The 12500-nt window shown below is 41.1% G+C and overlaps 2 protein-coding genes across 2 annotated transcripts in view; one reads left to right on the top strand and one right to left on the bottom strand.

Annotated features, from left to right (window-relative positions):
• LOC116219131 (microfibril-associated glycoprotein 4-like) overlaps window positions 1-12500 on the bottom strand; it is an 88578-nt gene that overhangs the window by 59041 nt on the left and 17037 nt on the right. The window lies entirely within an intron of this gene.
• The window catches only part of LOC116219129 (microfibril-associated glycoprotein 4-like), a gene marked incomplete at its 5' end in the record, with an annotated part of 15040 nt that continues 9298 nt past the window's right edge, over window positions 6759-12500 (top strand). Inside the window, one exon of the mRNA XM_042703622.1 lies at window positions 6759-6878. Coding sequence (XP_042559556.1) covers window positions 6759-6878 — 120 coding nt within the window. The remainder of the gene's footprint in view (window positions 6879-12500) is intronic.

Raw genomic sequence — 12500 nt, 5'->3', positions numbered from 1 at the left:
GTGTCAGTGTGTGTGTGAGAGCTAAGCCTCTATCTGCAGAGGACAACATTCAGCAGTCTAAAAACATAACAGAACCTGCTAAGCCTCTATATGGGTAGAGGACAACAATCAGCAGTAAAACAGTCTACATAGCAACACATACCTGACAAGACTAGACTAACCAAACCAGACAGAGCAATGAACATATATACCTGGCGGCCAGCACCATTTCTAAACACAGGGGTACCACAACAAAACAAATAATACACAATGACAAGACAGACCCTCAAACATAAACATAGTACTCCTCAGTGTTCTAAACAAAAAATAAATAACTAGGTAATAAAATAAGCACTTTCTAAGTATATAAAAACACTTTATCAAAGTGGTCTGGCTCAGACCATTCCAGGTTTCCCTCCTGCCAGCCTAGGCAATTAGCAGAGTAATTAGCAAGGACCCAAGGTAATCAGTTGTATGAGTGTTTGTGTGTGCGTGTGTGTGCAAACCATGTCTGTTTGGGTGCGCCAGTGGCTGCAAACATGGGGCGGGAGTTTACAGTTCATGTGCGGTCGTACCACGACCGTCACAGAAGCCATAGGCAATGTTTCCACCCAGCAGGTTCTTCTTGAAAAAGCGAGAGAGAGAAAGAAAGAGAAAAAAAGGAGGAGGGAGAAATATGGAAAGACTGACACACACTCAGGGAGCAAGAAAGAGAGAGAGAGAGAGAGAGAGAGAAAGAGAAATGATGGAATAAATGTGTGTGTGTGTGAGTGGGGGTGTTTGTGTGTGTGTGTGTGTGAGTGGGGGTGTTTGTGTGTGTGAGTGTGAGTGTGTGAGAGAGAGAGAGGGGAATTATGTCAAATAACTAAATGTAATGTAATGTATGTAATGTATGTAAATGTAATGTCTTTTGTGTAACAAAAGAGTGTCAGTGGTAGGATTGATAATTTGTCTCACGTGGAATATTTGACGTCAACAGGTGATAGCATGAGTTACCACGATGGAAGGAAGTTCAGCACTTATGACCACGACCAGGATTCCGCCAAATACAACTGTGCTAAAAAGTATTATGCGGCCTTCTGGTATGGTGCCTGTTTTCAAGCCAACCCCAACGGGATGTACAGGTGGAAGAATGATGATCATGCTGATGGTGTTGAGTGGTACCATTTTAGAGGTTATGATTACTCCCTGAAGTCCATCAGCATGAAGATCAGACCATTGACCACTGACACAGTGGCGATGAGGCCAACTGGCCCAAAAGTTTGAAGATTGAGCTCCCCCTCTGGCCTTAAGCCACATCAGAACAGCAGAATACCTACGCTGTGTTATGTCTGTCATTTTGAAATCTTCATTAAAATTGATTTTGTGCATTCGGCCATTGTTTGGTTTCATTCCTAAAGTGCACACACTAAAATGTGCTTGGTTGTCTTTGTGTCACTTTTGGGGAACTTGAAAGTTGAGCCATTTGTTTTAGGTGAGGATTTTTAACAATGCAGTTAATTTCTTTTCCCCTCATAGACTTTCAGCAATGAATAAATAAAATGTCACTTCTAACAATAAAAAAAAAAAAAATTATGATCAATGAATAAAACTTCAGGAGATTGACCAGGGATGAAATGTAACTGAGCAACCAGCACCTAATTTCTCTCTCATATCAAATAGTGATAATGTATAATGTTCCTCTTGGACTATAGCAAAAAGGTCTACAGTGAAGCACAAAGCAGACGTGGGGGTCAGTAGGTCAGTGAACATGTGGTGACCCGTTGGTATTATATCGCCCTCTAGTGTCCAAAAGCTATTCCATCAGTAAATAAACCATACGCCCTTATGAAGGCAGATGGGTTCAATAAGTCAGCAGACATCTTCTGCTGGTCATCTCATATTTTACTATAGTTGTCCCCTTCTCAACAAAAGCCTGATTTCACATGGCATCCTAATGGTTGTGGGAAGGTTTCTGGGCTAAGGTAATTGCAGGACAATGTAATGCAAGACAGTGGAATTTAATTAAGACATTGCAGAGGGCTTAGCCTAACGGTTACGTTCAAAAATCAAATCATATTCTGGTTCATAATTTAGAAACCAAAATACTTCGAAATCAGGGCATAGCACCAGATATGCCACAAAGCCACCACAGGTCCGATGACTAGTTATGACAACAGCACCGCCCATTATCCATGAGGAAGGGAAAACAGCAGGTTGGTAACGCTTGATAATAACATAACTATGTCATAATCCTGTCATGGCAGATGTCATATGTTGTCACAAATAACAATGGGTATAACAATCAATGTCCAGTGATGTAAGAGTATGATGTCACCATGATCGGTAACTGTCAAGACTGTATGATGTTTTATTTTGTGTATAGAATTTGGAGAGCTGCCATGACATTTGCCGATAATGGTAACATGACATTGTGAAATAATAAGACATCAGCTGTCATGATGTGTATGATATATACCATGACATGTTTATTATGGACTACTACTATACTAGTTCATCCATTAATCCCCCATCTCTTAGCTCGTTAGATGATCTGTCACTTATATGCAGCCTTGAATAGTTGATTTAAAGTCAAAAGATTGTTGATATTTGAGCTCAAAAGCCAATTAAAGTAGCCTACATGCCTCTTTTTGCTGCTGTTTACGGTTCGGTCCAAGCCATTATGTTTCCCATTTTCAGAGACAAACTGTGCACGAACACCAGATTTATTATTTTTTTCAGTACAAACACAGCATGGACAGCTAGATGATCCTGTTGGATTTTTTATTTGGGTTCATGGCCACAAAACTGCATAAGAGGCCAGTGACTTCATCAGCCTGTACATTTCATGTACAATCAAAATGAATTTGAGGACGTTATAGATACTAGTGTACGACTGTAATACCCAGAGTGGCAGAACTACAATGCCCAGAATGCTTTGAGGGAAAGTGGGGATAGTGACAAGAAAGAGAGGGAAATAGAGGTTATCGTTGTTGATGGAGATTGAGTAAACATTTTTCTCAGTTCTAACTCATTTGTTCGTGACTCTTTTACATATTACTACACCAAGAACCTATTCCCGAAGATATCAAGGTTTACAGTAGCGACCAATAAGTGCCTTACTTTAAAAAGAAAAACTACATATTGAACAGCACAGCACCCTTACCGCTTTTTAACCCTTTCAGGCTTCCGTTCTTGCCCCACTCTAAGCGCAGACGTCTAGTTTTCAGAGAGACCTGAGGGAGAGTTCATAGGGGTCACGAACAGAGGCCTGAAAGGGTCAAAAAGCCTCAGCAGCAGACCTCTTTGGCCTCTTTGGCCACTCGCATCACACAACATGGGCCCCACCTCTCACTGTACAGAAAATGCAGCTTGCTTCCCTGTTGCAGGTATATCCCTAAAGATGTTCCGTTTGGGAGACGACTAAAGTTCCCCATTATCACTTCTGTCAGTCTGCCAATCTGCTGTGGCAAGCTTAAGCACAAACAAGGTCAGTCCATGATTTGTACAGGTGTTTAAATCCCATGAGAGGGTTTGTCATGTGTCATTTGACCTCAATGAGGGGCATAAAAGACGCAGCAGAGCCACAGAACAGACAGCATTTTCACCAGATGTCAGAGGGACAGATCAACAAACTCTTCACGCTTGTCTACAAAAATGGGGTAAGGAGACATCGGCGGTGAGCCTGTCACCTACTTTGAGCGAGGAAATGGAAATGGAGAATACAAGAAAAATTATATTCAATAAATGTCATATTTTGAATGTTTTAATTATCTTTTTTATAAAACAATTTACCGTTGCCACTGCCAGTACTGTAGGTGTGTTTTAAGTGTGTTACCTCTTTTACACAAGGCTGTCGTCATTTACAGCTGCTGTGACATGACATCAAATGCATTTGTGTTTGATTTCATTGAGATCCTCCATGCCTCTTCATCTGGGTAGAACAATGCATCAAACTGTTGTAATGCTCTGATTCAGAGAGCTGACTGAATACCTGCCTGTCTGAAATCATGTGGCCTGTTTCCTTATCACTTTTTTTATTCTGCTCCCCAAAAATCAAACGTTTGCACCTTGCGACACGTTCATGGTGAGTCCCTGCTGTCTCATCAAAAGGACAAATAACTGTAGGCTATACAGTATAGTATAGTATAGAATAATATAGTGTGTGTGTGTGTGTGTGCGTGTGTGTGTGTGTGCATGTGTGCGCATGTGTGTGTGCGTGCGCATCAGTGGTGGACAGTAACGAAGTAGATGTAATTCGTTCCTGTACTTAAGTAAAACATAGATGTATCTGTATTTTACTCAAGTATTTCTATTTGGTGAGACTTTATACTTTGACTCCGCTACATTTTAAAGTGAAAATTCGTACTTTTTACTCCGTTACATTTAGTAAAGCCTCTCGTTCCTTTTTACCAAAGCGAATCAAATAATGAGATGTCAAAGCGAGTGCACAATCACACCAACCAGGGCTCAGTGCGCGATTTTCTCTGAAGTCCTTTCGGTTTCGTCAGTTTCGTTCGTTCGTTGAGCGCGAGCTACGTTGAATTCGTTACAACGCTGCTGCAGCATTTTGAGGATGTTTTATGCTCATGCTTACTTAACGCTAATGACTAGCAACCGAATTATTTTAAATTTAACCGACATTGTCTGCATTGTGTGTTCGGCTAAATTAGTTAACTAGCAGCTATACGCTAGCATAGCTTGTATCACACTGCTCAAAGGAGATGGAATATCCGATTCAATACAATAAATGGGATTGCTATTTAGTACCGTTTCACTGCAGCTCGTAGAATGTACCTGCATACTAAAATGGTAAATATTGAAATTGGTATGGGGGCACACTTTTGAGTGTTTGTGATTCTAGCCGGGATGTTTGCGCACCCATATAGCTAAGCAAGCTATCCTAGTGTTATAGCCACTAGAGCAGGGGTACTCAATTAGAAACCCAAAAGGTCCACTCGCCAAATTTCCATTCAGTCCAGGGTCCGGAACAGTGACGGTCAAAATCCAAAAACATAACTCCAACAAAAACTTTCGAACTATGCACAAAAGGTGACGTGGTCTGGCCTTATTTGTGTGAAAGGTGACACTTTTTTTGTGGTTTAAACTTGGGCATAAAAGGTGTGAAGGCCAGGTGGAGGCACTGATGTAAGTGTTCATTAGTGAGTGTGCTCCTGTATTTGTTTTTCACCATATTCATGGTTGAAAAGGCAGACTCACAACAGTATGTTGAGGTATGCACACTCTTGTTGTGTGGCTGATCTAACTATTACACTGCATGTTGCTTGGTATGATTGCAGATGGTTTATTTTTCTGCCCCTTACCTCAGAGTTCTGCGGGTATTTTTGTTCGAAGTGTGCATGCTTTGTTTCATAGTGACGTTACCACTTTTGACAAGGGCAACCGTCTCGTTGCAGATTAAACACATCGGTTTTGTGCTCCCCACAGGCAGCACAAATGCATACTTGTCAGTCCACTCTGTCTTAAATTTGCGTTTTTTGTCGCGTTTAAAGCACGCCATGATTTTCATTTACCGAGAAAAAGATACCGTTCACAAATCTATTTGCTCGCGTTGTTGCACATAACCTGCGTGCTCCACAGAGCTCGCAGCCAACATTGAGTGAGTAAGTTGTCATAGTGATGTTGTTATTACAGCTCCTGATTGGACCTCTGGATTGGACACGGAAGATATGAACCACATCGAGTAGGAAAAAAATATATAGCGCGAAATCACACACCAATGAAAACTCGCTTGGATCATGATTAAATTAGAAGGTTGATTTTGGCTTCGGTCCAAATTTGATTGCGTCTGGGTCCGGATGCGGACCGCGGTCCGCCTATTGAGTACCCCTGCACTAGAGGCTATACTACTGATGTCCACACAAGTGAAGTTGAATGCATTTTGACTTGTTAAATAAATGCATGGTATGGCATCTAAGGAGTTGGCTATTGTTTGCTACAGAAATAAATCACCTAAGTTCACCTTCTAAAGACCAGCTTTGATTAAAAAAAAATATATCAACATATTGTGTAGCCTAGATCTAGGACATGCCTAAATGTGTATTTTATTCATGAATGAGAATATTAGTAGCCTAGCCTATGTGAACATGTTGTTAATGGTTGGATTTTTTTTTTCATAGAAAGCATGCAAGTCACGTGGATAGGTATGACGTTTTGACAGCCCCACACAAAAGAAAAGCAAAGAACCAAGACGCTCCTTCAACTTTCAGGCAGTTAAAGTTAGGTGAAACAAAGATAGTTTCTCAAAGAAATGTTGATCATGCCGTTTTGAATTTTGTAATCCAGTCTCCAGCTCTTTAGTGTGGTGTGGCAGCCAATAATGTCAAGATCTCTTGCAAGATCTTCAGCCCAATGCCTCTCTGATGTCAAGGACCACCTTGTGACGCAAGATAGATGAGGATGCAATTGAGATGAAGAGGAACATCAAAGAAGCTATGTCCACAGTTGATTTCATTGCTACGACAACAGATTGTTGTAGTGCAAGGCAAAGGGGTTTTCTTGGAGTTACTGCCCACAATAGCGCCACAATTAAATGTGCAACTAAGTTACAAATAAATGTAAAATGAAATAATTGTTCTCTAGTGCTGTTATTTCGTTACCACTTGGTCTTACCTAATGGCAATAGATAGCTTTTAATGTTTTGTGCTTATACTCTTTTTAATAGACAAATGTAAGACACTATTTAAAGAGTGGCATTAGTATTTTCACCTTATATCAGTTGATTGAGCCGGAGCTTTGTGTGTGTGTGTTTCTGTGTGTGAGTGTGTGTGTGTGTGTGTGTGCTCTCACAGGTCCTACTTGTTATGCCCCTTCTCTTTGGTGCTTTGCGCTGCTCTTCACTGCTGTTGCCAGTGGACTGCGCTGATCTCCATGACCACTATCCGACCAAGCCCAGTGGGGTGTACACTAGAGAATGGATACCCGACCCGAGCCCGTCGGAACCCTTCGGGACCCGACGGGTCGGCCCGGGTTCAGACAAATATTTAGAAATTATAATCGGGCTCGGATCTGGCTCGGACACATCAGCGCAGAAGTTCTTTTTTGAGAATAAAATAAATCACATTTAGGATAGCCTTCTTCCCGTGGCCGGAATTTGTTTATGTCCTAGCTGTGACAACGCGATTACAGGTGGCAAAATGGCATCACGGAGGAAGTTAAAGAGAAACTGTCATCCGGAGAGTTTAAAACGATACTAAACGAAGGGAAATCTACTGTATGTAGATATTTCTGCTTAGTAGTCGATGCGGATTCTAATTAGGCTGTTGGATATGTCCAATGTAAGAAGTGTGGAGTTTTAATGAAATATGATTGATGCAATCCTCTTTCTCCACAACAACATGGATTAAACCTCGATAGTTTGGACTATGTAGATAGTTTTATAAAGAACGTTGGCGAAAAGACTTGTCTGTTGTGCCTCCTTTGGTGTAGCATAACGTGAGTTTTATTAAGGCATAGCGTGTGTAATGTGTAGGCTATTTCATTCCGTTTGTTAACCTTTCCTGCTGTCTGTCTCTGACCGTAGACGGTGATTTAAGGGGAGACTTAGTAAAATGCTCCAGGGCCGAAGTATTACATGTTTTTAACTTGGGGGTTAATTCCCTTTCCTTTCCGTCTGTTGCTGGTTAGTTAATAAATGCCCACTGTATTCTTTCTGAGGATTTATTCTTCACACACTGGTTAACACTGTTACAGCACATACATTTTTGGCAGCTGTCGCTACATCCAAACTATTCATAAGCATCACCGTTCTCTCTCTCTAGCTCTACCACACCCAACCTGTATGTGCTGCTCTTAAAGGAGCTGCAACATTTTACAACACGTTCTTGCAATGTGAATCCTTGTGCGTTTAACAGCGCTTGTTTGTGTGACCGAGCATTTATCGGTTGATGCCCGAGTTTAATAAAGCCAGACTATTCATAAAAAACATACGTAAATGTGGCATTAGTATAAACAGTTGAGAAATTGATTCCATCGGGCTCGGTTCGGGTTCGGAAAAAAAAATATTTTAATACCTGTCAGACTCGGGCCGGGCTCGGTTACTACTCTGTCGGACGCGGGTCGGGCTCGGACAGAAAAATTCGGCCCGATCCATGCTCTAGCGTACACCATCTTCCCTGGGGGGGCCCATCTCCCCCTGCAGGTCTACTGTGACATGGAGACTGATGGGGGAGGCTGGACAGTGAGTCATGAGAAATAACAGCATGGTTTGATGAACCTATAAAATAAAGCTCAGTAATCAATATCTATATTTTCTATCAGTATTTTCTGTATCTAAATTATAAATATTTATTTTTCCTTTCTCATCACCAAATTACCCACCCCCCTCCACACACACACCCCTGTTCTCTCTCTTTCCCTCTCTCTCTCTCACCTCCCCCCCCCCCTGTCTCTCACTCGCTCTCTTCTCAGTGGACCCCAGGAGTTTAGGATACACACCTAACCTTCACGGACGCATTGGCAGGCAGCATCAGGCACACAGAGGTGTGGTCAGGCAGGAAGAGCTGGTGAGGGTCTGTGGAGATGGAGGAGAGTGGGAGTCAACGACACTGTTGCCGGCCCAACAACACTGTTGCCGGGTCAACAACACTGTTGCCGAGTCAACGACACTGTTGCCGGGTCAACAACATGTTTATATGTTTAGCAGATGCTGTTTTGCTCCCAAACCAACTCAGAGCCCTGTACTGTACAGCCAGACCTTTTCATGAAAAACAATACATGAATAAATAAATAACATATAAAGGGGTCTGTGTTCAAAAGTAAGGGGTCCTAAGGCCAAAGTATGTATTCAGAGACAATTCATGGGTACCAAAGACGTCACTTCCGTGAAGCCTCCCGCTATCTTTGTGCCCGACTCAACCATTATTCCCTTTGTATTATAACATTTTTGTACCCAATAGTAGCTAGGTAGTCATATATAATAATATATAGTAATAATATAATAATAATAATATTAATAATATAATACTAGTATTGTTTTCTATTGATAGGTTCTTCAAATTTAGACTTTTTAAATGTAGTATTTTCTAATTCTAGTGGTTAGTTAGTTAGCTATCATAGAAAGACAGCGATATTTAGAAAAAACATTGATTATTGGCCGCGATCCATATTTATTACCTTCAATTTTATTTTGTCCCTTAAAGTCTGCCCCAACTGTCTTTTCCCGACGTATACATTTATCTTGTACACAATCCATCCCCATACTCGCTAGCTATTAGCACTCTAGCTTGCTCAGGAGAGTTTAGATCTGATAAGACACAGCAATTATTCACGATTGTATCAACGTGCTGCATTTCACTCAACATGTCAGTCATTCCCAGGCTCTGAACACAAAATCAACATGGATAGTGGTGCAGGAAGATACAAAGTGTTGACTGCACAGTCTGAAGTTAGATGTTGGCTGCCAGTTGTCTCTTCTAATTTGCAGCCAACCATTTATTCCGCCGATCTAAATCTTTTGGTATACAATGCAATTGTTTCTTTGGGTAATTTTCGCAACTATTGTCGCATCCATCAGTACAACATATGCAGGGCATTTTTTACTTTCTCTGGGTTTTGACCGACTATTGTCTATGTTGTGACCGACGCTCAGCTAGACTTTCGGACAAAAAGATGGCGGCTTAAACGCAGTGACGTCACCTGGTATCCATGAATCTGTTGTGAATCATGATTCCTGGAGAATGTGTGTTTGTGTGAGTGTGTGTGTGTGTGTGTGTGTGTGTGTGTGTGAAAGTGTGTGTGTGTGTGTGTGCGTGCGTGCGTGCGTGCGTCCGTGCGTGTGTGTGTGGTGGGTGGTTGCGAGGAACACACCTTCATCCAGCACCCTGATTTTTTGGTCCTTCACACCTGGGATGTCATAGTTCAGGAACCAATCAAGATCATGTTGCTAAAAGAGATCAAACATTATGGGATGTCATAGTTCAGGAACCAATCAACACTTCTTGTCATGGCAGCAAAACAATATTATATAATACATTGTGTGTGTGTGTGTGTGTGTGTGTGTGTGTGTGTGTGTGTGTGTGTGTGTGTGTATGTGTATGTGTGTGTGTGTGTGTGTTACTCTCATTCTTTTGCTCTTTCCCCTCATCTGCTGCTTGAACATGGCGAGGAGGCGTGAGTCGGCCCTCACCTCTTTCTTCAGCTTCTGTCTCAGCAAGAGCAAGTCAATCAAGCAACCATTAAAAATGGCACATAAAGGACCTCACAACTACCACTAAACAACATACACACACACACACACATACATATTTAATTTTTTTTTATCGCGAGATTAACGCAATATAATTATTATTATTTTTTTTTTTAGATTAACGTTCTTTTTGGCCTCGCAAACTGTGTAGTAGGCTAACGTTACGATTTGGGTGAATGGTGAGCGCGATACAGCGAAATGGATCATTAAAAAGCTTCTGAATGGAAAGTTTATATTTAAAAGTTGTGTTGTGCAAAAGAAGCGAGCTTCACTGTTGTCTGAAAATGTCAACAGGCAGCTGGCTGAAAGCAAAGAAGTAGTAGGCTTACATTTTATTGGTAACCTAACTGTTACGGTTCATTGTTTCTGAAATAAGAGGCCTGACTGCTATGTTCCCAGCAAACTTGAAAAAAGAAAATATTAAGCCATGGTTTAACTGCACTATAGGCTGAGTCCTTGTTTACCTGAAATGTGCACTTTCTAATTTTATTTTGTACCGCCCTGATTGGCAATGTTGGTTTTCAATAAAATAAAACATTTGCATAAAGCAAGCCAATCCACTTTTCCATGTTGATAAGGGGACTTTTAATTTGACACAAGCATGATCACCTGCAGGAAGTGAGCCGCTGTGGGGTCCCCTATCAGTAGCGGGCCATAGAGCGCCGCCCACTCCACCACAAGCTACGGCCGCCTTCTCTACCTCAGAGCTCACCGACGGCACGGCCTGGTAGGTGAGGCGGTTGCTAAGGAAATGTTTGCCTTTTGACAGTTACTAGTGATTCAGTGATTAACCACTCAACTTACACATGGAGTATTAATATGATATGATACATATCCAAATGATTATATATACAATATATGAATTCAATAAATGGTTATTAGATAATCCATACTTCATATAAATACAGTAATAACAGGTGAGTGATAGAAATGTTATATCTAAATATAGTTATAGATATTATATAAATGTGAAGAAATATCGTAGCAATATAGTCCCCTGAGTGTGGTAATGCTGGCAGAAGGATATCAACTAAGAAGGGCGGAGCACAGGTGCTCGGTGGGCATGAAGATCAGGTGAGTGAGCAGGAAGTCGCTCACAAAGAGAACTGCAGTGGGAGAGTCAGACAGCACTCAGCTCTCAGAGGCAATGTTTACACAACACGGACAAGCACCTCATGACGTAAAAGCTATGCTTACGTAAACATATGACGTATGCTACACATATAAGCTAAATACTTTAGAGTATCATTCATTTTTAAAAAGAAGACAGACAGACATACAGACAGACAGATAGATGGATGGACATACAGACACACAGACATACAGACATACAGAGAGACAGACAGACAGATAGATAGTCAGTCATGAGGTACCAATTTGGTCAGTGCCTATTTGCCTCATTGTGCCGAGCAAAAGCTCCAGGACCTTCAGAGGAGTTCCTGCCGTCACAGGAGACAGGGCAGAGATTCAGAGGAGTTCCTTCCGTCACAGGAAACAGAGCAGAGATTCAGGGAGAGGGAGAAAAGGGCACAGGCCACTTTCAGAACATGAATTATTAAAAGTGTAGTTCTCGATCCTGGCAAAAGGTTGTTGAAATGTGAGCGCAACAGCCAAACAAACACACCCACTCCCTGCGGTGCTCCTGAAGCAAAGATCAAAGATCAATACAAGTAACAATACAACATCAAAAATCAATACAACATCAAGGATCAATACAAGTATCAATACAACATCTAAGATCAATACAAGTATCAATACAACATCACATATCAATACAAGTAACAATACCACATCAAGGATCAATAAAAGTATCAATAAAACATCAAATATCAATACAAGTATCAATACAACATCAAATATCAACACAATTATCAATACAACATCAAAGATCAATACAAGTATCAATACAACATCAAAGATAAATACAAATATCAATACAACATCAAAGATCAATACAAGTATCAATACAACATCAAAGATCAATACAAGTAAAAATACAACATCAAAGATCAATACAAGTGCTGTACAGGTGCTGTAACCCATTCATGAAGACAGGGGGTGCTGTAACCCATTCATGAAGCCTGAACCACTTCAGGTGTGACCCCTCTGGAAAACTCACTTGTGTCTGTGTGTGTGTGTGTGTGTGTGTACATTTACATTTACATTTAGTCATTTAGCAGACGCTTTTGTCCAAAGCGAGGTACAGGGGAGAGAACAGTCAAGCTAAGAGCAATAAAAAATCATGGTGTAACAATAAATACTACTTTACATAAGAATTAGAAAAAAAACGACCTAGAAAGGAAAAAGAAGTGCAGGAATGTAACAGCTGAAGTGC

Source organism: Clupea harengus, chromosome 24, assembly GCF_900700415.2.
Source record: "Clupea harengus chromosome 24, Ch_v2.0.2, whole genome shotgun sequence".
In the NCBI taxonomy this organism is placed as follows: Eukaryota; Metazoa; Chordata; class Actinopteri; order Clupeiformes; family Clupeidae; genus Clupea; species Clupea harengus.
The sequence above is the reverse complement of the archived record's forward strand: the minus strand, read 5'-3'. Positions and strand labels throughout refer to the sequence as shown.